The 26,893-nt window shown below is 41.1% G+C and overlaps 1 protein-coding gene across 7 annotated transcripts in view; it reads left to right on the forward strand.

The window, feature by feature from the left end:
- Window positions 1–1,770: 1,770 nt before the first annotated feature.
- Window positions 1,771–26,893, forward strand: part of SLC12A4 (solute carrier family 12 member 4) — a 48,146-nt gene continuing 23,023 nt past the window's right edge. For 3 of the 7 annotated variants that reach the window (XR_003253991.1, XR_003253992.1, XM_026068785.1), the window contains exons 1-3: window positions 1,772–2,005; window positions 18,804–18,898; window positions 21,282–21,413. Coding sequence is in view for 5 of the 7 variants with exons in the window: in XM_026068785.1 (XP_025924570.1) it covers window positions 1,924–2,005; window positions 18,804–18,898; window positions 21,282–21,413 (309 nt within the window). In the remaining 2 variants the exon portion in view is untranslated. Of the gene's footprint in view, window positions 2,006–5,545; window positions 5,604–18,108; window positions 18,164–18,803; window positions 18,899–21,281; window positions 21,414–26,893 lie in introns of those variants that run through there. The other 4 variants (XM_026068786.1, XM_026068787.1, XM_026068788.1 and 1 more) reach the window with 3 other exon arrangements.

Genomic DNA, 26,893 nt, shown 5'->3' on the forward strand with positions numbered 1-26,893 from the left:
CGTTGTGTCGCCCGGGGCTCCCGCCGAGGCGCAGGCACCGAGCGGCCCCGGGCTCCCGGCCGGCACCGGCGTCGCCGCCCCGCGCGGGGCGCCGCTTCTCGAGGCGGAAGAGGCCGCGCGGCGGCGTCCGGGCGCCTGAGCTGCCCCTCAGCCCGGAGAGGCCGGTAACGGGGAATTCGGTGAAAGGAGCCAGCGCTCGGGCGGCCGCTCGCTTCTTCCTGCTTATGTAACCCTGAAAACCGCCTCTGCCCAGCCAAACCGCCGCCCGGGCCCGGGGCGCGGCGCCGCGGCGCGTACCCGCGCGGCGCGTTGGGGTCGCGTCCACCACCGTTGTGTCGGGCATCGCCGCCTTTGGTTAGCGGCTAGTTTGTTCCAGTTGCAGAAGAGGATGACGTCCGTGGGAGGGGATTTGGGGTGGCGAGAGTCGTTTTCTTAATTAGGCAGCTAGTGTCGGTGCTCGGCCTGCCGTGGTGTTTCGCTGAGGCTTCTAGGTGTAAATCCGTCTAAATGCAACGGGTGTTTGCGGTGACTGGAGGAAGGAGGCTTAAACTGGGAGAGCAAACTGTTATTTTTTTTTTCCTGCCTTGGTTGTGTTTAGTACTGTATCCTTCAGGAAAAGGACTGTGTCGTGCACACGGCAGATGAATCTGACTCGCTCTTGGTGAATCATGGGTGATTCCCAGCAATAAGAGAGAAGTCAGTAAGTACCCGAGTTCCTCGCCCGGCAGTCACACTTCGCAGAAGCTTTACGACATTATGAGATGCACAACAGTCCCTAAAGGGAGCCAGCTCTCCTCAGGCCTGGGCTTGAGGAAGAAAAAAGGGTCACTTTGCCGAGTGGGATACGGAATTGTCGTGGCACCAAGGTCTGGTTCGTGGCTTGACGCCCTGTTCAGTTCTCGATGAAGCTGTACCTCAGTTTCCAATAGGTAGATTTTTTCTTTTTACTCAGTTTTCAAAGGACATTTAGGTTTCAATTTCTGTTAGTAAATGGCTTACGTAAGCCTAATGTCCCCTATATCAATTCTTTCAAGTTCTAGCGTGGCCATTTTGGAATGATGAAACGTAATTTCTTTTCCCAACATGTCTGTTATCACAGAATTAATTTGAGGCTCTATCCCTAAAGGCTATGCAAGGCCTTGGCTTTTTTTCATAAAAAGCTATGTTTTAACCTCAGGTTACCCAACATACAATTAATATATATGACAGTAATGCAAATAGGTGGTTTCCACCCATCTCAGCAGGTTGAAGTGGAGACTTGGCAGAGTACTTCCTCCATTAGCTGGCTTTGGCCATTGGTTAGTAAGTGTGACTTCTGGAAGCTACTGCCGTGGTTACTGAAGGAAGGTCAACTCAAATTGCCTGTCGTTTGGATATTCAGCTCCCCGTCCTGGTCTGTCAGTAGCTGACAAGCTGTGGTCTTGTCAGTGCTGCTATTCAAACTTGCACAAGAACTGTGCTGCTGGAAATTAGCTGAGTCCCTTTATTTTTAAACTGATAAATATCTCATAACATCTCTATTAATGTATGGTTGTTAAGCTCTGTTTCTGTTTGAACTGTAACTGCCTACTATTTTTTAATTTACTTTCAGAGTAATTAAGTGTTGTTTCATATCCTCAGGGCATGCGTATAAAGATATATTGCTTTGGTTACCTGTACTGACAAGCGTGCTCTTCCCCACCAGCCTTCTCTGTCTCCTGCTAGATTTCATGGGTCTGCGGCTCTGTGGAGGGGAATCCGAACCCCCTGGTGCTATTCCTCTGCTTCTTGGCGCCTCCTTCCACATCCTGTGCAGAGTCCAGGAGACTCGCCCACGCGGGCAGCGTTAAGAATGTGACGTGGTGGAGACGGGAAGCTCCTGCTGAAGACAGAGTGTCACAGCTGTGTAGCACTGGCTGGAGCCTGTGGGCTGGAGGGGAGAAAATGGCTCTCCAGAGCCTTCTGTGGCAGCTGATTTTGGGGCTTGTGGAGGGATTTGTTGTTCGTGGTGGGACCCTGGTTCTGGGTAAGGTAACTCTGAAATGAGTGCAGTGCTCCACAGTTTTAGTTTGTGGCCCTATCGGAGTATGTACTGTTCACGCTGGCGCTGTGTGAATGCACACAGGGCTGCCTGAACTGTACGTGCTCATCGTCTGATCTCTCTGTGTGATCAAGTAATGCCACTGTAGTCAGTATGGGAGATTGGCTACTGGAGTTATTCTTCTGAATCTTCTCCAGGAAAGTGTTTATTTTAGCAGCTTGCTAGTAAGAACCTCATTTGAAGAATTCTTGGGTTTGCTCATTCTGAGTGGAGATGGGTTAAAGCGACTGAGTAATGATATGGTCCTTCAACTATGTGGTTTATCATAGTAATATAACTCTGTCTATAACTGTCTATAATAGCAGGTGGAGCAAGGGCTTTGTTGTTTCAGTGCTCCTTGCACTGTCTCTCAAGCTGTTGCTTATGGTTCTGGTGGATTCTAATTTCCCTCTGACCTTTTCACCCCAACCTTTATTTGTGACAACATGGTCTTGTTTTTGAATGCTTTTTTTCTGTGTTCTGCCTTATTTGGGATACCAAGTGATGAGGCCTCATCTAAACACTGTGGAGATGAGGACATTCTGTGATAGAATTTGCCAACCATTTGCATGAGAATACATTAGTTGATGTGTAATAATTTAGGCTTCACAGATAGCTCCAGTGCTTGCTTGTGAATAAGATCAGCCTTTTTCGGCTAAGCAGGTTCTACCTACTGCCACTGCTTATAATAGTTTTTGACATCTTCCATTTAGAAAAAGAAGCATGAAGAATTATCCATGATCGTATGATAAACATGTGAGCCCTGCTTTATGGATCGGTAGGGATGAGAAATGTGCATTTGGCATCTCTTCTGTCTTTGAAATAATGCCAGCATGTTAGGTTGGGTACACAGGATAAGAAGAAGGAAAGTGGGGTCTGAATAGTGTTTAGAAAAACAGAAAAGCTTTGCTTTTATAAGGATTTCGGCTCCACAGAGATCTTGGACCCTGGTGACTGAAGCGCAGCAATGTCATGCGTCCTGTGGGAAATTATTTATCTTCCTGTGACTTTCGTTTGTGGAAGTGAGACGCTAATCAGCTTGGTGTCACTAACTGACTTTGGTCAGCTGCCACCCTTGGTTTTTGCCAATGAATTGCTCTGCTTATGTTCCTGTTATCACATGGCTTTCCTTCAGCCCCCAGTTCTCTGACTAGGCTTGAGACCTTTCTCTCATGATTACAGTCTGTATTAGTACCTACAGTGTCCTTGTGCAGCAATAGATTATGGTGGTGAGTTGCAATAAGCTGTTTTCAAACTGGAGGAGACTGGTAATGGAAGTTCTGGTGTGACAGCAGCATATTTTTACTTTAATCTTCTTCCCAATTCCCTGTTTTTTAATACAGGGTGACTTACTAGAAAAAGTTTTAAGTTGCTCATAAGACTTGAAATATAGCTCACCAAATATGTCTGAAAATACTTTTAATGAAGATGCATGAATCATTCAAAAAAATTCCTTTATAAAGCACTTAATTCTTATATGTAGGTGTTTTGGCAAAGTCCAGAGACAAGATAAAATTAGTCATATCATGAATTAGATACCACAGCTAAAAAAGTGACAGAAATATATGTCCAAATATATTTTAGGTTGTTTAAAATTCAAGTAGGAACTCCTGCTAGCAGCAATATGGGTAAAAAGCACTGTTACAGTAGTCACAGCAGGGTATTTTTGCCTAACCTCTGTAGAACGTGCGTCTTCGTTCAGCCTTCTCCATGGTGCCTTAAAGCTGTAGAAGGAAGTTGCGCAAGAGGGTCTGGGAAGCAGTCGGGGAGTCCAGGCAGAAGCTCTGAGCTGCCTGGGAGGAAACTAACAGAGCAGAAGTACACTGCTACCCTAATGTCACTGGACTGTCTCTTCCAGTGATTGTGTACTACTGACTTGTTGAAAATAGTACGGAAGCTGTATCTTCTTCACTTCAGTCGTTTTGATGAGCAAGGTGTTCTATTGCATCAAGCTTGGCATCTCCGTTTTCCCTCTCTGTAAAGTTTACTGTGTAACTTTGGTTTTAGAGGTGTCCCGTGAGTGCTGAATGTATATCAGTATTTGTTTCATAAACAAAATTGTGAGGTACTTTGATCTGAGTTATTCCCTTCCGCTATAAATGTAATTAGGATACACAGAAATGGTTATCATTGGAAATGCAGATCTTGAAAGGGGTCTTAACAGCATGGTCATCTTTGTTTTCTCTTCTGTTTGTGTAGCCTGCGATTAGCAAAGCACTGATAGCACTGCTAAGCTCCAGAATACCTTTTTCAACAATACAGGTGCATAGATAAGTGGACTCTTGCTGCAGATAAGGGAAGATAAGAGTGTGGTATGTGAAAAATGAGAGTGGAGAAGTGCTTTGTGACTTGACTGGTTGCATATGACACTTGGGTAGGTGATGGTATATACTTTCTTCCTGAAGGTTCACACAACCTGGAAGCAAGAATTTCCCTGAGACCTGGAGAGTAAGAACTTTATTTTAGTGAGTTTCAAGAGTGCCTCAAGTTTCTAGAGGTTTTTTAGTAGCATGCGGTTTTGTCAGGTTTAATTCATCTATAAAAATGCTTGCTTTGATAAAAGAGTTCATAAGTGTTTCTTCTACTAAGCATGTCTCTCATATGTCTTCTAACTTGTGCAGTGATTAAGATGGAACTGGTGAGGCTGCAGCTGTCCGGCACCAAGGGCATCTCAGTGCCAGCTGCTGGGCGGCCAGGAGATGACTTAGCTAAATATAGAAAAACATGGGCCTTTTTGTGGGTTCTCTGGTATTTCAGTTATTTGGAAAAGCTCTGGGAAGCATCTTTCTGATATGTCTAAGCGAATTAAAAGCAACTCCTGTAAGTGTATGTGGGTGGGTCTGTATGTGGCAAAAAAACTAAAAATACACACACACAAAAAAAACCCTATGCCAGTCTTGTGTAGCTGCTATTTTTTTGTGCTTAGGAGAACACCTGTGTTAGAAGGCTAAGCAATTGCACATGAAAAGACATCGATTTTCTATCTAATTATACCTGCAAGTGCATGCTGCTTTTGGTTTGCTGAGCACCACTTTCAAACTTCAGTCACCAGTAAGAATTTTTTACATGCTAAAACTGTATCTTTTATTCCATCTCTGCACTTTTCTAAAGGAATTCAAATCAATTATTAGGTTTCTTATCTTGTGTTTGTGGTACGTCTCTCTCTTGTATATAAAATTGGTTTGTGTTTGTTTTATTCTGTTCTCCCTTGCAAGTTTCTTCAGTGTTTCACTTCCTTAATGGAAATAGTGATGCTTCCTTTCTTCCTTCTGCTGCAGCAAAATAAAAAAAAACCGCGTGGTTGCATGCTCTTCAATGTAAAGCTTAAACTTGGCAATTGCTATGAAGTTCCACGTAAAATGGGGATTAAGATACTCTGCAGCTTCATTGGCTAGAAAATGTAGCCAAGCATGATAAATGCCACTAGCTAAAGAAGAACAAAAAACTTGAAGAAAATCATACTTAGTGCTCGTTGCTTTCTTCTTAAGTGCATGTTACAGAATGGGGGACATCCAGTGCCACACAGAGAGAAAAGCTGAATTTGGTAAGTTTTCCCTTCCCCTCCAAGAAAAAGTTAAAAGTTTACACTTATTCTTGACTGTGATGTAACAGAGAATTTAATATGCAGACTGATTTATGTTATAGAAAAATGGCTATCATCGCCAATCTGTGGGAGCAAGATTTATTTGATCAACGGTCTTTTTTCTTTAACTCCTTGGTTCAAAGTTATAAAATACTTTGCTAAGTGACATGGACTAGGGAGAAAAAATACACAGTCTTAAGACATGGTCTAAAGCCTATTGGAATTATGTTTTTAGGAATATTTCCACTGTCTTCAGTAACCTTTGCACCAGGTCCTTCACAGGTAAACTTTGTATTTCTTATTGTACTAAGCTGACCTTCATTTTGACAGATCAGAAAATTTCAGTATTTTTTTTTCTATTTGATTTAGTAAAACCTTTTTCTTAGTTACTACGTTTCAACACACATTTGTTTAAATAATGCCAAGTGATCCCTTAGCACCGAGTAGTATTGAGGGCTGCCATTAGTTCTGTGTTTTCTTACAGTTGAGCACCTTTGGAGGATTTCTTTCAGGATACTTGGATTTTGTCACTCACAGTGGCTGCTGTAGTGAATGGAAGCAAACAATATCTCCTTTTCAAGCAAGCAAAGGAACAGAATGCCACACAAAAGTTACTAGTCTTTTTGCAAAGTCAAATACTTGAGGATATAGTCAATATGTTTTTGCTTTAAACATAAAAAGTCTACATGACCAGGAAAAATACAGATTTTATAATGTGTGTATGGTAGGTTTCTCTTGAGATTTTGGATGGGGTGGCTTCTTGTATGCTGTTATGTGGTGTTTCCTTCTATTATCCTCCGCACGCCTGTTGGGGGTTATTTTGTAAGCTCTAAATATTGCCTATTTGTCCTGAGTGTGTGCTCTTATTTTAAACACTGTTTCCAGAGTCTCAAACTGTCACTTCTGTACCATTTAAAAAAAGGTTACTGGAGTTAAGGAGGTAGCATTCCTGCGGATAGGTTGTGTGTTAGGGATTTAGTTTTTGTAGTACATCTTAGGTTTGGACTGGAAAAGATGACTGTTTCTTTCCAGCAGCCTAATTCATGTCTGAGCAACAGAGGTATAGGTTAGGACAGTGCTGGGAGCCCATTTTTTCAAAATATTTGATGTTATTAAAAATACTTGGAATTTTTTTTTAATTGTCTTTTGATCTTCATTCTCTGTAGGACAGAGAGGTGGGGTTTGATGTGCGGAATAAAAGGCTAATTGCCCCCAAAAGCTTTGACTCAATTAGCTTATGGATGAATGGGGAAGGTTGATCGCTTGACAGAACTGCCAAGTTAGCTATGCCTTGCTCACCGGAGGCAGCCTCAGACTTGTCGGAAATGTAAGTGAAATGGCATTTGTTTTGCAGGGGGGAAGACCGGAGGCCGGCGCTCCCGGGTGGCCCCGCGCAGGCTGGGTCCGAGTGGTGGGCTGGCGGCCAGGGCAGGGTGCGGGAGGAGACTGCTGCTGCAGCCGTGGGGCAGCCGTCATTGGGGGCCCGCTGCCGCCTTTGCGTTGGCGGTCACGGTGCTCTGCGCAGAGACAGGGGAGCTGGTTTGTTTGTCTCTTTGTTGTAGGGGATGACTTAGCAGCATTTCGAATGTTATTCAGGTGCCAAGTTTGCCCAGCATCCCCTGGAAGTTTGTTCCACAGGTCCATCCCCTTGAATCTGGAAAACCTAATTCTCCTGACCAGCGTGACCTGCAATGTCCTAGAAGCCCCAGTGTTTCATTGATTGACATGTGGTCTGTCATATAACTAGGATGCAATCCACTGATTACTTCAAAAATTAGAATCAAATCCATAAGCTAATGTTGGAAGCTGGCTCAAAGGGAACTGTGACAGAGATTGTATAACAAGATCCTGGGAGAGGAGAGGTGACGCAGGCTGAAGTGTTTACGACAGAGGCATGTTGTGCTCTCTATAGGTCATCTCTGCTTCAGGTTCATATGGCTGAAAAAGAGTGTATGTTTTCTGTGCAATTTAATCACCATCCTTCATTTTGATCTCCTAGCAATACTCGGCAATTTTTTTTAATATATATATATTTTATGAGCGGTTATTTAGAACATCATTCAGTCATTACAGAGATCTCCCTATTATGAAACAAGTTAGACCATCCAGCCTTCTGCCCTTCACTTCCATTTTAAAGGGAAATAAGATCCTTACAGTGCGCCCGTAGAAGCTGCCCATTTGCTGAGTTAGGGTAACTGTTGAGGAGGGCAGGCTTGTTGAGACTTGCTCTTGCATACTTTAAATTGCTGATTGCTGCAGTAAAACACAAATTTTATGCCCTGGAGTATAACTGATTTTCATAAAACTATCTATAGCAACTCTACTTTGTGTTATGACCCTGTGCGTACTCCCAACCTGAGCAGCCCTGGGCTTAGTTAATGTGTGCGAAGTCCACTTCTGGATTTCCGGGTGCCAGGTCAGATCTGAGTCAGCACTTAGAGCAATTCAAGAAGATAGTGTAGCTGCTGCTGTCTCTGAAGGAAGACAGCACGTTTCGGTTTCTACTCTACTTTTTACCTTTTGTAATCAGGAGCTTTGCCCTCCTGATCCAATTGTAAATAAAGTAACTGACATCACTTTCACTTCTCTTGCTATCCTATATACCTTGTATCCAGAGTTGATGGAGAGGACAAAGGTAGAGGTTCTCTACTGAGTTCTGTAGGTCTGATTTAAGAACTTACTGCTCCCACGTATTTTCTGTTTTTCTTCCGCAAAGGTTATTACTTAGTGCTTTGTTTGTGGTTGTTTACAATATGAAGTGTTGAGCAGCAATACTAGTTTAAAGTACTCCTGTCCTCCACCCACCTGGATCTCTTCCCATCCCTTCTCTTGACTCATGAGTTGTGTTCCACCTCCTGGTGCTGTGACATGCTCTCCAAGGCATAGTTGTTTCTAGAGCATCACAAACCAACCCTTGCCAAGCTTATCCAAATGCAATTCTTGCATAGATGTAACTTATATCAAGGCTGCTTTGCCCAAATGGAAACAAACTGTCCGCTTTTGATGTTACCATATGTTCCAGAGGATGCAGTGGCAACATCATGGATTAATTTCAGGGAAATCAGAGCCAGACATGATGTAGAAATATAGCTGATCTATATTTGCTACATCCCAATACTGTGTAACCAGACAGTGGGATGATTATCTACCTTATTTTAAGATGCCCTCCTTTAGTGTATATTCAGGGAGCTTTATAGCTGTAACTCAGTTCAACACAGAGAATAATCTAGTTGTGATGCTTTGCCCTTGACCTTTTTGAAGATACTGTATTCTAGATGTTGTGGTACAAGTATATGCTTAGCAGGGTTAAGCTCACTGTTTTATGTCCCTGAGTTTCCAGTGACTTGCATTCTATTGCATATGTTTGATTTAATTTCTGACCGTTGGAGCAGATGACAAGTGATCTAATGTTGCCCACTCCCCGATGAATAATTCCCCTGAGCCAACGTGATGTTMTCATTTTGCTGTGATGATCATGCACAATGAACTTCTTGTAAAGTGATAATAAAAGCCATTGTGGCCTTTCCAGGTATCTAGCTTTGTCTTGGTCTATGGTATATGTTGCACACTGTGCAATAGTTTCTGCCATTTTAGAGGACCTCTGAGGTCTTTCTAAAAATGTGTGCGTGAATATATGTATATGTGTTTTTCAAGTAGTGCAGTTTGTTGTTCACTGTATGTACAATGTTAGAGCACCCTCCACCCACTAAAATTTTGAGTATGGATGGAGTGACCTCCTTTGCTTGGAGAATTCTCTGATTAGCCCTGTCTTTTCCAGCACTCTCTCTTTAAATATTATGTCCTGGATGACTGTGAGTCTTGGATGTTTGTAGGACTCCATGCTGAAGGGTTGGATCTTCATCCTTAGATCATGTCCAAGCTTAGCTCTTTTTCTTTCTCTTACCCCCCCCCCCTTAACTTAAGATAAAAATCTCTCACACGCTCTGTTTTTACATGGAATGAAGTACTCCTCGAATGTGTGAAAAACCTGACATTTAGTGCTCTTTATACAATTTAATTGAAAACTAATGAAACATTCAGGGCTTATAAGATGCAATCAGTAAAAAAAGATGCCTTTCCACTGTCTTACAGGAATAGATAGTAATTGTCCATTATGTACATTTTATAGTATGTATTGCATTGAAAATAAATAGGTGAAAATTCTCAGAGTAACTAAACCATTTTTAGTTATGTCTGGAGATACTTGGCAATCTGACCCATATCTCCTCTACTGTTCTACTTGTTTTCTGCAGGGAGCTTTTTGAGCTGGTTAATGCCCAGGCTTCATGATCGTTGTTCCCAGCTGCTTGTTCTCACTGTGTCCTTGCGCCTGCACGGCTGTTTCTCTGGCTGAGCGGCGAGCTGGACAAAGGAGCGGATCTGTCTGAAAAACAATTATTTTCTTGTTATTCCATCGTCATTCTTATTGTGCAGCCATGGTCAGTGGAGTGGGTACCAGACTGAAAACATTTTCCTGAATTTGATATCAGAGAGAGCGAATTAAATATCACATACAACACTGTATGCTGGTCTCATAGGTGTGTGTTGTGTCTCAGAGAAAATGAGAACATTCTTCTGCAAGTTAAGAGGCCTTATCCGAGATGGGGAAAATGTTAAAATGCTTCTTCCTGTATTTTGATACAGGGTGTGCTGTATCTGAGATGCCCTCATGCGTGTGAGGGGACTGAGTTTCAGGAAAGATAGTCATGAGGAATGATTTGGAGTCATTCCACATGAAAGAACCTCTGAAGTGGATTACAGTGAAGTACAAAGGTTGTTTTTATAGTATGCTTTTTTCAGCTGACAATGCTGAGCAATTTTGTGAAAGCTCTTAAGCAATGTGAGTTCCTAAATCCAGTTTCTCAAAAGTCACTTGGCTTTTTAAATCACACAGGCATTCTTGGTGATTGCATCTACTGTATGTTGTAGATGTTCTCAGTGTGGTGCTGGAGGTATCCAGAGTACATTGTTATGAATGAGTAGAATGGAGAGTGTTCTGGTAATTATGTACTACTTAAAATCATTAAGTTCATATCTACTTCTTTATCTCGTATAACCCTTCATTTCGTCATACTGATGCTTTTTGTGATCTTTCATATGATTCATCCATTAGTGGGTAATGGTAGTAGTAATTATTGAAGATGGAAAGAAAGACATCACTGTTTTCACTTTGAAGCGGGGATGCCTGGAGGGTCAGTGTCGCACAGCTACACTTCTCATGGCATTGGCAAGTTGAAAACGCTGTTGATTCACACTTGGCAAGTGGCAGGTTTGTGGCACATACTCTTCCAAATAGGTGTGCAAGCAACTGGCAGTCTGCCTCTTAGCTGTGGCTGGGTCTGGATTTCACAGGTAACATTTTCAGTAAGATCCTGACACGTATGTATTTTGTTGCTGTTGAAAGGATTATAGTGTCAGGATTACATCAATGTCGGTTTAGCTTTCTGTAAGAAACTGTTTTGCCTCCTGAGAGAGAGAGCGAGTCCCATTCAGCATTGCAACCAGCAGTCAGTTTGTCAGAGGCAGCAGAAAAAATTTATTTTGGGAGTACGGTATTATTAAACTTGCCTGATCCTCAGGACTTCACAGAGAAGGCATTTACTAAAGCATGTACTAAGAGCAGAAAGAAGAATAATGGTAAACAAAACTACTGAAATTGGCAAAGAATTATTGCTAAAGGGTAAGTACTTCGTGCGGATATTAATAACCACGAAGGTTTAGAGTGTTTTGAAGGTACCTTTGTATCTTAACTGAAGAAGAAAATCCTGGGACTTTCTGAAACACAGAATTATTAAATTGTTAAATTCTTTGAGTTTTGTAGTATCAGTCAACTTGATTGGTAAAACTGTTCTGTAGTCTAATTTTGCAGAGTACAGTAAAACTCTGATTGCAACTGCAGACATGTTTATGGAGGGAGAAATCACAAGATCTGTGCCTTAATTGTGCACTCAGTTCCATGCTCTGGTACTGCCCGATTGCTGCCTAGGTGGTTGTCTGGGACAGCTTTGGCCTTTTCTTTCATGTAAAACACAAACAAATGCAGTCTTCTGAATTCGGAACTGTTTCAGAGGAATTAATGTCATGTTACCGACAGTATAGCTTTTCACATATTTTTGTAAAACTGTGCGTTGTACATCTTTAGCAGATACCAAAGCTGTTTCTGGTTATAAATACATACATGTTATCTGYGGTGTACTGTGTAATGAATTTTAAATGGTCCACCTTTACTTGCTTGGAAAGTCCAGTAAACACAGAATTTTAATGACAGTGGTGATTTGCAGTGAAGTAAATATTGTTAGCTATTAATCTTAAAACTGTGAATGAACACATTATATTCTTAAAATACCTGTGGGCGTCAATAGGTTTGGCCTTAAGCTGCAGTGGCTGACGGAAGCACGTGTCTGCATCTGGCATGTGAGAGTTCAGTGTCGTCAGTGCAACCAGTAGAGCTTGAGCCCTTGTTTAAAATACAGAGCATCTCTTTGCTGCCTGAAAGCGGCCAGGTAAAGATCACAGCTCTGCCCTTTCAACTCTACTCTTCTCTCCTCTCACACAGCCTTGCTGTTGCGTGAGTTGTTATCTAGCACAGCGTTGTCCTCTGCTTTCATAAAATATAGGGTCGACCTGGAATATATGGCTTATCCTTTCTTCCCCCTTATTTTCTCCTTGGCGTGTCTCCAAGGTGTTAGATGAACTGTAGCTAACAGTTTTCTGTTCGTTATTGCACTACCAATGGAGATATCCGGGTTCTTGAACTGCTAGGAAAAGGTCAAGAAACTTGTTTAGGGTTTTATCATCTTCAATGATACTTTGTTTTGCAGGCAGCTTTGCTGCTGTTGGAAGATGAGAAGAAAGGTACCTGAACATAGCACAGCCTTTTGAGGGGAAACAAAGTTTATATTATGGTACAAGTATTCAGAGGAGTGATTGTATCATTGTTAGCATCTGGAAATTGCTTGTGAAGAACCGTGTTAAGACAGTTCCTTTTTATTAAAAAAAAAAAAAAAAAAAAAGTAATGAAAATGGACACGGGAAGCTTTTTACTGTTAGGACTTTATCCTTAAGCCTGTGAACAAATGTCTTCACGAAAATCATTTAGTGGCTAATAAAATTATTTAGTAATGCAAGAAACAAAACTGTAAAATAATTCTACCTGAATTCTGTGTGCGGCTATCCCATTGCTCCTGTAACTTTTCCTGCTGTAGAATATCTATCTTGAGTCTATGCTTTTGCTTCCAGGTCTTAAAAGCACAGGAACAGTAAGTCTAGCAAATTTGTTATGTCTCCTGGGCAAAAATTCAAACTGAATTCTGCCGTAATTATCAGTTGTATAGGAATTTCCAGAAGATTTGGCTCTTGAAAATTTGCAGAAGTGTAAGGAGGTTATCCAAACGGAACTAACTCCCCCAAAGAGAGATCCATTTTGCATACCTTAAGCCATCTATCAATTATGTTTTGTTTAAGTTAGGCTCTCTTCAGAGAGAATTTGCAGCATGCCAAGATGCCTGTGCAGGAGAGGCACTCCAGGGATCAGCTAATTGGGCCGTCTCTTTCTGACTGCAGAGTGAGCCTGCGTGATTAGCTGAGCGTAAATGCCTGCTGTTTAGATAGATGAAATTAGGTTAAAGGAATCCGACACCAAGCGCTTGGGTAGCCAGGCTAATTTCTATTCTGAAATTTCAGTTTTATTTATAGGAAGAATATTGAAAATATGAACTATGGTTTATTATTATTTTTTTTTAATGAAAAAGTCTGAGATGTTCCCTGTGCATGAAAATTTCTCAGTTTATATCCCTAGGTACCACAGGCTTTGTGACTAGTGATGCATATAAAATAGGCATAGTAAAATTCTGTCTGAATGACAGAATGAAGTGGTGGTATGTGCTATGTAGCCTGTTTCATTACAAAAATATTTTTACTATGGTGTATGCCAAGGAGTCTGTACATGCACAATATAATTAAAAATAAGTTAATAGCTCTTCTACTGCTCCAGAAATTAAATCATGTTGAAGGGAGGAGTATTGGGCTTTCTTCTGAGTTTCTGACTTGCTAGTAATTCACTGCTTTTTTTTTGTCAGTCATAAAGATGTAAATAAACCAATAGATTTCTTTCTTTCTCAAGCCTGGCTTTTCAGTTCAGCTCTTTAGTCACACTAAAATTCTTTGAAGAAATTCAGCTCCTCAGTTGAGATGCAGCTCTTGAAATTTCAAGTAGAGAGAATTATGGCAGCTCTGCATGCCGTCATCACAGGTCGTAACAGCACGTGCAGCTTTGTCCAGCCCTGCAAAGCACGTCTGCTAGTCTGGGCATTCCTCTCGAGATGCCGTGAATGGGGGTGTGACGGGAGCGTGATGTGTGTGCCTCTACCGACTTCTGTTTAATTAGCACAGATACGTGTCTGTGAAAGTGAGGTGGCACACGTTTGTAATCGCAGTACAGCCCTCCTGGGAATTTTTTTGTTTTTTTGTATTAGGTCTTACCACAGCTTGATTAGCATTGCCATTTCTTCACTGCTCATGTTATCTGTGCTGGCTAGACTAAAGTTAGTCAGACTATATCCATCTGTGCCTCCAGCCTGCCTTGACTTGTTGGGTTGGTGGAGCCTCTGTAAGAACTAGGCGAGTGTCTTTGAGTTAGTCATGTCCAAATGGAAAGATCTGAAGGTGTTTTAAGATGTATCAATTTCTACTTATTTAACTGAGCGTGATGAAGCAGGGGAGTGGTAACTTCTTTCTGAGGAAGTTCAGAAATTGAAAACAGCGGAGAAGACAACCTTGACAGGTTAAGTCACGCAGCCTGCTCGTCCTGCCAGCTTGTTACAATGGGTAATTATTCTCTTACGAGCCTGGCTGAGCAGACCTTATCACTGGGAAGCTTCTGTGTCTGTCTTTATGGTAGTCTCACTGTGCCTAATTGTTCAGTTTTAATTTATCCTTAGTTATCTGTCTTTGTTATAGTTACTTTGATACATATGTTTTGTCTGTACATCTCTCTAAATTCCTGTTTTTATCCCCCACTTCTTAAAGAAAACACAGCAGCTAGCACAGAAGACTTGTGCGTGGAGTGCTCTAGCAATGAAACCGGCTCTAACCTAATTCCATTCCAGAAGTAAAGCAGTAATGTGAATACTGTTCTCCATCTTCCTCTTCTTTTTTTTTTTTTTCTTAAATAAGAACAACAAACTTTTTGGAAAAGAACAGAAAAAAGTCCACAGACCATCTGGTACAGTTTTGCTGCAGGGTTTTCTCTTGACAACAAAATAAAAATTAGGCAAATTTGGGACAACTAATTATTGCTTTTGTTCTCTCCTGTGGACTTGTTTGCACATGAGGGAGTGTGCATGCATAGAATTTTTAGGTTTTATTGTATGGATCATCTTTGTTTTATAGAACCCAGGTGATCCACAGGGTGAAAAACCTTGTTTTAGAGACCTGTATGCATACCTGAGTAGGGGGAAGCTCTAAGAAGCTCAGTAAACTGTGATGGAGATGTTTAGATAAACTGCGTAATTGCAGTGATGGCTGCAGACAGAATTATCTGCTTTGGAAGTGAACTGGCAGCATTCAGAGGTAAAATGCCTTAATTATTGAAAGATAATGAAGACCAAGAAGCAGTGAAACAAGTAACCTACTTGGCATATAGCTTCTCTGTCTCAAAAATCAAGATTAATTAGGGACTCAGGCAAAATAAATTATTCTCTGTTGCAGAGTTTATAGCTTTTTCTTTAAGAAATGTTCCTTGCAAAACAGTCTTGCATCATGAAAACTAACATCACATAGCTACTGTCCAAGACTGAAGACTTGATAACTAAGCATGTCCCATGATGGTGCTTGCCCAGGAGATTTCATGCCTCAGGATGTAAGTGGTCCTCATGTGAAGCTGAGGCGAGAGTTCCCCTCAGTAGCTTTCCTAGCTTGCCTCCACGCTGTTCCAAAACTCATGGAGATGACAAGCTCTTCACATGCAAGTACGTCTCTTTGAAGGCTCATTTATGTTGCTCCTTGTCAGAAGGAATATGCTGGACTAATATTTTATTTCAGTATGTATTGTATTCTCTGCTGCAGTAAATGGTATTCTGTTTTGGAAAATGGTCAAAGTACATTTGTGATTCTTGTTTTGTGGGGGAGATGGAGCCATCTTGCATAGGTTTTACTTGTGAAGTTGGAARCAGGTGCAAATAGAGAAAATGAGATGAGCGCCTTGCTGTTGTGGTTTAGGGCATGTCTGAAAACTGCAGATTACACAGAACATGCAACTGCGGGGAAGGTGATTTTTGGCTATCATGTAATTGGTTGCATTTAACTTAGGGCTGTAGTACTCGAACACCCTCTCTGCAGCACCCAGATCCGCACTGGTGAAGTTAAAATAGGATGTCCTGGTAATGAACTTGAATATAAACTTCTTTGCTTACTGTTGTAAGTGTGCAGCATTAAAAGGTTAAATGTGACAAGTCGTTGGATCAGTAGGATCGCGGAGTTTGAAAGCTCACTTAGATTTTTCATTGTGCACAGTAATTCATAATCTCTGTGCACTTTCAGGATGATAGAGCTAGTGCTCTGAATGTGGAGAAAAGCCAGCTGTATTTCTCTGTCATCTTCTCTTTTTCGTAGAAAGAAAAAGATGCCCTAACAACCGCAGAAACAATATTCTGATTCCAGTCACTAGTCCTACTGATTTTCCCCTGCAGTTAGCTTTACTTGGACTTCCTGGGTGTGGGAAGATGTATTGAGCAAGCAGACCAAGGAGTCAAATTCAGAGTGGAAGGCCAATGAGAAGGATCTGGGTGATGCTGAAAAATGGCAAATGGAGGATGAGAGGAACTGGACGCTCTTTTTGAGCAATTGTGGAAAATTTACTGGAGCTAAAATGAAGATGCATCTGAAAATTAGTGCTGATTAAACTTGAATATTCATCTTAAAGCACTGGTCTTTGTGTCAGGCTCAGAGAGTAGGTATGAAGTAATTTTTTTTTTTTTTTTTAACTAAGGAAAGCCTATACTGAGAATGGTAATGAGAGGTTTAGAGTTTTGAAGAGAGCAAAGCAATTGTTACCCTCTTTTAAAAAACCTGAGATCGAACATGTGAGCTATATTGACAACAGTGTGATTTTTGCATTAAAAAGAGGTTCTGTAAGCATTGCAAATAAAGGAGCGGCCCTTATACTTTTTTGAGGTAGTGTTAAGCTGCATTTACAAGATGCTGATGAAAGAACAAGGAAAACTGTCAGCAAAGAAATGATTTAAAAACGACTGATTTCCCCCCCTCCCCAAACATTGAGTCCACTGAAGTTAGTATGGGAGCAAAGTTGGTTGTGACCTTATTGTATATGATAAGTGTAATAATGAGAAATTATGTGCAGATCAAAGTCTTGAAGAATGAAGTGGGCAGTATCTCTGTCGTCATCATTCGCTGCTGGAGACTTTCAGACATAATAAATGCAGCAAGCGAGTGGTTCTTGCAATTGTGCTCAGTGAATATTTGCCTTTGAAGTTGATAAGCATTTTATTTTGATGGCCTGTTGCTACGCCTACTGATTTTTCTTTTTTTGTTCTTTTTTGTTTAGTCTTGTAAAATTCTATAGTACACAGCAATGTGAAGATCTCTTAAGTGTAGGTGGGGGTCAGCAAACGAGCGCAGTAGTGTGAGGCACCTGCTAATTAGTAATGTGGTGCTAATAGTCCGAGTTGCCAGAAATGTAATAGACCAACRCAACTGATGGCTCTCTATAAATATTTTTGGTCAGCTAAGTGTTTACTTCCAGAAGCTTAAAAACACCTTTATCTTTTGTGGATGTCTTTTCCAACAGTTTTGCTCAAAGTGACTATGAGCAGTTTCCAGCAAATAGTGCTTCTTTCCATGCCCCCCTTCCCTTAGTGAGGCTATCACTGAACTTGGTCATTGCTTTTTGCTTGTAGCAATTGCTTTTGTAGCAGCACAGTATGTGTGCTGGAGGAGGAGTCCTCTGTTTGCCTGTTAGGTTCATTTTGTACGTTAATTCAGATTTCAAAATGCGGATGTACTTTCACCTAAATGATGTAAAAATAATTTGGCATAACCTTGTTCAATTGATTACCTTAATCTTTGAAAATATACACCAAAAAATCCAGCTCTTTAATTACTTGCTTTTTCTTATGTATTCAGTCTACAGTACTTCCTTAACTTGCAGTATTTTCCTTTGAGCAAGTTTTCCTTTCATTTTCAGTTTCTTCAGTGGATACTTCTTTTGTAAATAGAAATAAGAGTATTCCTTGGATTGACTTTCTTTTTGGGAGATGCTCTTGGAAACCTGTTTAGTTCATTTTGGCTGAATGAGCAGGGAGGGCAGAGTTCTAGGCAAAAGAAAAGAGTTTTGTTTGTCATTCAGACTTTAACGGGAGCCGCAGCTCAGAGGCCTGAATACTGGAATCAATTTCATCTCTCTATTGCGGAGACCATTTTGTACTTCAGTGCCCTTATATATTTTTTAGTGTTGCTGTTTACTATGAAAAGCTCTATTGATCTACTAGGTTATCTTGTGTGCGGTGTGTGTTTGTTTTTTTTTTTTTCTTTAAATTTTCATTGTTCTTTGTGCTGTTACTGTACTTGATGTTAGGCTCAATGAAGAGAAAAGACATCATAAGGATGCATGTTTTGATGTCTAGAACATTGTGGACATAGTAAAAGAATAACACTTTTGGGGTAATATTTACAAATGCTGTAACTTGAAAGAATCTAGTCTTTGAATTGTTTGGTCTTACTAGATCTGCCTAATCTGTTGGGATGTATTGCTCAAAAGTTGCTTTTAAAACTAGTAGTGATTTCCAAGTGCAAAAGAACTGTCTCTTGACTTGTCAGTTCTATACAAGAAATAGTTGTAAGAGGAAACTTTAGAAAATAAAGACACTGATGGCATCACAACTGTGACCTGCTTGTAAATTGTACTTATTTTAATGAAAAGGGAGGACTAGAAATAGCAATAAATCTATGCTGACAGTAGCAGCAGAGACTGAATGTGCTATCGTGCTGAAACTGATATTCTTGCATAACTTTACATGCTAAAAAGAAACATTCAATTGAATAAACAAATGTATTCCCTTTTTTTTTTTTTGGCAAGGTTACAAGGCTTTCTTGGGATTTTGATCTTTCTACACTCATGGAAACCTGCTTCTGCTTTCTTTGCAGGTCATGGCAACCATAAAGAAAACAGTCCTTTCCTCAACAATTTGGAAGCTGGCAAGGGAGGTGATTACTATGACAAAAATCTGGCCTTGTTTGAGGTAATTTCTAACTGTTTTTCAGACTTCTGATGTGAATGTCCTTGATCTTCAAAGCTGGGAGGGATTGAGTGTATAGTGTTTATCATTCAACGGAAGATGGAGTATTGCAAAGATCCAGGTGGTGGGTCAGTTCCTGACTGTCGCTGCATGGGAATCTGGTACCTAAAGGCCGCTGGTGTGTTTATAGATATGTCCACAATGTACCAAAGTATTTAAATAGTGAAGCTGTGGCACTGCGGGCTAATCAGTGTGGAAAACTAGCATGGGTTAATTTATCATGTTGAGAAGGTCCATCCTATTCTGTAGGACAGTGCCTGAATTCAGGTACCTGAATTAGCTTGGGTATCCTGTATCACAACTGCAGCATATCAATAATACAGATTCTGCCCGAATGCTTTCCTATGGGTGTATGTCTGTTGTCTGAGGTACCGGTGGGCTGGGATGGCCTGTGTGATGGAAAAAGCCCAAATAGAAGTGCTTGGGAGTGTGAGGCAGAGAGAGGTGATTTATTTCCCGTGGGAGTAAGGAGCTCCAGACTCATATGCAGGAGGCCAGCTGGACTCACACAGAGTCCAGCAGAATCCTTCTTCTCTTCCTCACCTCGCTGACTGTGTGCTTTGGCAGTGCATTAAGCACAAATATCTCATGGTGCACTAAGACCAAGTTTCTAAAAAGAGTTTCCAGAACCTGGAGCACTGGGGAGCAGTGCAGAGTCTTTGCATGGCTCTGCAGCTGCTTTCCAGCTGAGCTGCTTAGTTACAGCTTGACAGCAATCTCTGCAGCTTGCGCCTGATGTTTCCCATTCTGGGAACTCGGTGCAGGGGAACCAGAGCTGGTTCTGCACCCGGCCAAGGTGGCCCCAGCAGAGTTCTGCTATGTGACATGGAGCCTGAAGCAGTATAGCTAACCTGCTACTAGATAGCTCCCCCTGGAAGTCCTACAGCCATGTTTGCATGGCAGTGTGCTTGAGCTAGAAGATTATGAAGCACACTGCCAGCTCTGGTATCTCTTCCCTCCAAGGCATGGCAAATCTGTGACCAGGGTAAACTCGCTCGCAGGTAATGGCCAGTTGGCTGTATTGTGGAATTTGTGGCTTTCGCTAGTCATGCACCACTAGTCATGCACTCTTCCATAAACAGTAACAGTTCCGCACCATGACTGTAGGCTGTTTTCGTGGTACTAAAGAGGCAGAGGAGCAGGTAGCATCCCAAGTGCCATGCTGCTCAGTTGAATGGAAGCACATGTTATTTCAAACACTTTCTGGAAGATACTAGAATCAGAGTTTTAAACATGGGAACTGCAGGTTCCATAGATAAGATCTGAGGAAAGAAGGGGAAAAGGATCAATGTGTAGACGCTTCTGAGCCAAGAGATTTTTCTGGAATGAAAACAGCAGCATTGTGCTGACCTTGTCCTCGTCTAACAACAGCTGCCCACTACTACTGTTCCCCAGCTCGTGGCATCCATTTATCCATTTGGGGTCACTTCTGCATCGTGTACAATGGCACATAATCCTACTGATCCTCCCAGAAACAGTTGCTAATGATATATGGAGATATGATCAAACTCCAGACAGTGAAATCCCTCTTAATTGGCTTTTATTTCCTGTGTAGAAAGTTGTTTCTTTCTGCCATGCATTACTTATTGTCCAGTTTGACATGTAAGACATTTTAATTTCAGAGAGAAAGGGGAAAGGAATGACTTTGTTCTGATTTTGTTTCTTTGCAGATTAGCTATTTCTCTGTTTTGTTTTGTTTTGTTTGAGGAAAATATTTGTTTGCAAGAGGAAGCCATAGATTTGTCCTTGAAATTACTTTCAGAAGCAGAGGCTGGATGGGAAGAAAGTAAAGATAGAGGATGTAAGGCCTCCATGCACACAACTTCCAGGATTTTTATCTAGACCCATGTGAATTAGATTATGCAGTTTGAAAATTGTAATAACACGATCAGAATACAGGCATGCCTACAATGACGGAACTTTGATCACTAAATCTAACTTATTTGGAAACTTGACCCTTATAAAAAATGTATCTATTGATGTAAGCTGACATTAGAGATACATGCAAGATACAGGTTGCTCGTTTTCCTACAGTCCCAAAGCTCAGCGTTCTTTTTTTATTGTTGTACTTCATGCTTTGCAGCACATGAGGAGAAGAGTGCTTACAGGCTTGTTACCGTAGGCCTTCCTGTCAGAGTTGCCCTTCTTTCAGAAAACAACATCATCTGATCAGTGGTTCAGGCGCAACAAAATACTCTTTCCATTGCTGACTTTCCTTGTGTGTTTCCCAGCAGCCACAGCCATGAGCCATATCAAGGAAGTGACCCCAGCCACTTTTCATAAATGCTGTAACTTGCAGAAGTTGACTAGTTGTCTTCCTTCACAGGAAGAACTGGATATACGACCAAAAGTGTCATCTCTGCTTGGCAAGTTGGTCAACTACACAAATCTTACTCAAGGTGTTAAGGAACATGAAGAAGCGGAAAGTACTGATGGTTCAAAGAAGAAAGTATCAAAAGTAAGTAAAGAGTCTCTCAATGGCTGGCTAATGAATGGGATGGTTACATAWGTGATTTTGGAGAGCTAGAGAAATGCCAAAGAAATTGCTCAGTGGTAGGTAGTCTGATACTGTCAGAAAATTAGAGTTGAGGTAGTGATTAAGCACTGTGAGCTCCAGTGCAGTTGCATAGACCTGGAATGCATTTAGGTAAGTAGGTTAGACTTCTAGCAGTGAATCAAAAATTTAAAAAAAGAGCTGTTAAACAATTTTCCTAGTGCTCTTTTAGGTGCCCAGTAATATTTGAGACATCTATACAAGCCTAGTAGAAGTGACACGGGATTTGCAGGAGACAACACTCTTCTAGAGTGGTGGGTGGAGGTCAGATGGGTCACCCTGGTGCAGCTAAACTGTCACTCTGCTGTTAGGCATGCAGGCAACTGAATTCCACCCTGAAGAATCTGCATTTAGATGGTTCATCCATTTGGGGCAGTCTTGTAATAACTAGGTAGAAGGTGAGGATTGATTGTTGGTGGTTCGATTTCTATCGGGAGATCATGTTCTGACTGTTCTTTTTAGGCTCTGCAAGTACTTCAACTAGTGCTAAAACTTCAAGTGGCAAGGTTGCATTTTATGGCATTTACAGGCCTGTCAGTTTGCTTGCAAATTTTGTCAAAAGAAAGTTTTCCAATAAACTATGACAGCGCTTGGATCCTACCGTTTATAGTACTACCCTGTCAAGAAATTTGGAGCCGTTTCAGAAAGAGATGGAAGTGATAATGCTGAAAACCAGCACACTGTTCTCCAGGAGAGTGTGTGCTACCCCCTGCTGAACGCTGGGTCCCAGTGCCCTTACTTGCCCCCCGCTTCCTTTCTCTGCATGTTTTTACACTGATGTTAACAAAGTTATTTAATCAACATGAAGCTTAAAATTCAGTTTTAGCTGAGACTACAGGTACTAAAGTGCCGCAATATTATAGTTAATACGATGTCATTGCAAGACTAAGTGAAGGTTGTCTGGGTGCTGTAACTGTGCATTTTGGTACTTTAAGCTTATATTTAAAAAGTAATTTAAACTTTATCTGTGAATTTCTTTTGTGTGATACTTGGCATGCTAATAGCTGGGTCTGTGCAAAGTTTTTACCTTCACACTGCTAATAGGAAATCTCAGCTGCATCTCTGTTTTAACATGCTTTTGGTGGGAATAATTATTGTCAGGCATCAGCTGATGTTACTTATTTCCCTGCTTAAAAAAATTTGGGGAGAATTTGGTGATGGGTCTGTACTGTAATGTTGGGTAAAACGGGCTTCAGTAAGAAAAAAATGTTGCAGATAATAGGAAACTGAGAAGTTATTTTAAATCCCTGGTAGAATAGTATATGAAGTTTGTTATTATTACTGTATCTAGGTATGATATGTGTTAACATTCATGTAGCTTGGAAAGATATTGCTGTAAAACGGACCAATTTTCCACTGTCCTCTTTAAAGCTATGCTGCTATGGCCAAATACACCTTGGGCTCAATATGTGGGTTGTTGTGAATTATGTTTTAATACGCGTCTCTAATGTGTGTTTGGAGGCTTCTCAGATGTTTTTACAGCATGGATTGAATAACCATTCCAGAAGTGCCAATACCATCCTGTGATGTCTCAGTATTTTCTGTGTAAGCACTGCAGTTCCTGTAGTGAGTCTTTGCCTAGCACGTCTGTCTCTGAGATAATTACATCAGTTGTAATATCGTAGCTGTAGTCTGAATTCCTTCTCCCCCTCCTGACATAAGCACTATGAAGTTTCTAAACAGCTTGTAGAATACAAGAAAGTCAAATATTAATTTGGCTGATAATTATAACATCAGTAAAAATGGAGAAAATTCATGAACAGAAGCTGTACAATGACATGGATTGAAAACATTCAGCCCCTGTACAAATGTGATTCTTCTACAGATTTTAAGAACTCAAAACATGTTTTTATCATCTTTGAAGTATAAATTGATGCACTGCTGATGCCTTATCCTGACCATTCGAGCATTAGCACAGAAGCATGAGTATCGGCCCCTGGCACAACGGCATGTTCTGTTTTTTAGTGCCAGCATTGTTAACAGACTCATTGCTGAGCCTTATACCAGGTGCACTCAGCAAATACATACCCAGGTGGCATGACAAAAAGTAAGCTACTTGTCCTAATACATCAGTTACTTGACTTGACATCTTATAGACAAAAACTGGAGTAAGGAAGGATAAGCTGACTCTAGGCTTGATATCCAAAATTAATTGAAGAAAACAATCCTTTCAGTAAGTGAATATATAATCATCTGTCTGAGGAGGGAACACAGATCTCCTGGTGAATTCCCCTTTGAGACCTAGACCTTAAAAAGATCATATCTATTAAAAAAAAAAACAAAAAAGGCAATTGTGTGCATATGAAGTGTTCAAATCTGTGAAGGGTAGGTATGGGGGAAAAAATGAGATCATTCTTCCAAATTTTAAGCTTAAATTAGTAGAGAATGAGGTGCTTTAGCTTGTAGAGATCATTGTTGTCTATACTTTCATTTTAAATTCACGAGGCCAAAAGAGACTTGGAAATTTTTGCAAGCTCCGGAAAATGCATTACATGACTATTCCCTTCCCCATCTCTTAGAATAATTGTTGCACAGTTTGTGAAAGGTTAAAATAAAGATCAGGACAATTTTAGTGCAAAACAGTTCAGTGTAAGTGTATTGCCCTTTTTCAACATTCCTGTTAAATATTTTTGATAGTAGCATGCTGTGTTACATATGCATCAGATAAAATTAACTCTACTCCATGTAATAAGGTAGAGATTTAGGTTGCTTCCTATGTTTTGCAAATACTGTATTGTATTACAGCATTTAATAGTCACGGTGCTATAAAAATATCCCCACCTCATGACGGAAATTAGATTAACTATTTTAGTTCATGTATCTTTAATAAGGCACTTCATTTCTGTGCTGCCGTCTGTCCTCCTGCTCCAGCCCAGCCCCAAGAGCTGTCAATACCGATCCATTTCCCTGAGCCCTGCGGCCAAGTGCTTTGATAACCCATCACACTGGCACAAAGGAAACAGTGTCCTTCAGAGTCAAATCAATATTTGTATCAATTATGCATCTGCAGCTGATAAAAGTGAGTGCCACACATGCGGAAACGTCATCTGCATCATTGAAATTGAGACTGTTGTAGAGATTTTCTGTCCCTTGTCAGTTGATCTATAACAGTGTTCATCAAAATGTATTTGTATTTTATTTCCTTTGTGCAACATGGATTGTTTAAATTTTTTCGTTTGGTAGCTGTTGAGACTGGACACAATACCTCCCGTATTTGAGACTGCATTCTGGTGAGACCAGAGCACTGGTTTAGCATCGCTTACTGCAGTGGAATCTGCTAATTATAAGATGCTTTCAAGAAGGGTCAAGTCGTTGCAAATCGCTGGTATTAAATATTTCTGTGAACAAGCTGGTGCAAGTAGTATTCGTGCATCATTTCTTTATTGGCAGTATTTTTTTATTCCACAGGGTAAGAAAATGCAGAGCAAACTTTTACGCCTGCGGTGCCCTTAGCAGTACTGTGGCTTGGGTTGTGTCCACTAGCAGACACTTTACGCCTCTCCTAGGCTGTTCTGCTCTGCAGTTGTCTCATAGCTGCGGCTGAAGTCAGCTTGTAACTTGATGCACCTAAGAGACTACTTCAGAGGGAGGGGGAGAAGGGGCCGAACGATAGAGCAAAGCTGCCGAAGATGAGAGCAGAAGATGAGAAAGAACTAAGCTAAGATGAATCCTTGTGCAGAGGAACTAGGTATTGGGAGACCTGTAATGGGCGGGCCTATAACCTACCTGTTTTTGTAGTGGTCGGGGTGCTGTCAACAGTGTGTGCAACAACCGTTCCACCCGCTTCCGCCACGCAGGAGCAATAGGCTGGGCTCCCTCCTTCTCCCAGGGCCGGTTCTGACCAGCTCTTAGGGAGACCTTTGCCTCAGAGACATCTACACATCTGTGAATTCAGCTGATGCTGGCTGCTGGGTTCAGAGATGCTGTGAGGGGGGCGACTGACAGATAGACGATAAAATTACATAGAATGCCTCTTTATGAAATGAGGCTACAAATACGTTAATGTGACAACAGGAAGCCCTTATACGAGGCACCTTCTGCTGCCCGGTGCCTGGCACCCTTATTTAGCCTTTTCTCAGCTGTTAATGTTTATGCAGTTGAAGACCCAAGCTGAATCAGAAGAAGATGCCCGAATCAAAAATATCTAAGCCTCTCCTCCTTGAGGAGGTAGGCAAACGGTGAAGAACATCCTGAGAGGATCCTCTTCCCCTGCCGCGTTGGGACAATTCATTTCCAAATCCTTACCTTGTTCTCATCAGGGTACTGATGCACCAAGTGATATTTCAGTTAGTATTAGAAGATATTTCTTCTTTCTTCTTCATACATAATCTTGTCAAAGCAGGAGATACTGATCATGATAATTCTACAGGACAGTAATTTTTATAAAAATGGTAGGTGAAGTTTTAGGGGGGTTTGTACACTGGCATTGGAGCAGCCGAGTAACTCGTAACGCAGTTGTCTGGCCTCATTCTGCTAAGCCAGGCCCGCTGCAAACTGTCAGCAAGTGCTTCTGTTGCCCCTTTGGCTTCAGGAAGCTTACGCAAGTTGCAGTGTTTTTGTGGGAAAGTGCAGATGATCTGAATTAGCTTTAGTCACACAAGGAGTTCAAAATTGACATTAAAAAAAAATCCAGTCAGCAGTTGCCCAGCGTTTCTAACCAAGAACTGTTCAGCTCATGTCCTTAGATGTAGTTCTCTTTCAGCTAAGGCGAGGCAAGTTGCTAATGCGGGTGAAGAAATTTTGCATTTAAATGTATGATTGAAAGTTGAAGCACTAAGTTCTTAAGGTGCTTGTTTTGACCTGTTGAAATTATAATGATCTGATTTTCTAGGATTCTGCTTTGTGTAAAGAAACGTACTCTTGCCTTACCTTCGCTTCTCTACCTTTTTCCTTAGAGAAGATAAGGCCAGAACAAAGTTTTTGTCAGCCATTTTATCAGTTTAAGAGTAATATGCTTGTCTTAAAATACCACTGCTTTTGATTTGATGGCTAATTAGTCTGTAATGGTGTGTGTTGCCTATTTAATTTTGCATTTAGTTAATGCTGTGTGGAGTCATCTCTTGAACAAGTCTTGTCACCTGCCTTAAATGATCTTGCTGCTTAGGTGATTGTTCACGGGCTTCCTTAAATGCTGTCTGTCTGGAATATGTTTTAGAATTCAGATTTATTTATGGAAAGAAGTGTGAAAAGGAATGAGCCTTTGACAAATTGCACTGTCTGTTCCCCCTATGTTTCAGCATTCTGTATAAATGCAAAAGAAAACCTCAGACAACAGAAGCTGTGAAATGTCTTGGCAGAAAACCAGTGAAATTTGGCACTCTGAGTTGCTGCCGGTGCTGAGTGTGCCAATACAGGGAATGCTACTATGTTCCTTGAAATGAAAC

The sequence above is a fragment of the Apteryx rowi genome, unplaced genomic scaffold, assembly GCF_003343035.1.
Source record: "Apteryx rowi isolate R43461 unplaced genomic scaffold, aptRow1 scaffold_28, whole genome shotgun sequence".
Classification (NCBI taxonomy): domain Eukaryota; kingdom Metazoa; phylum Chordata; class Aves; order Apterygiformes; family Apterygidae; genus Apteryx; species Apteryx rowi.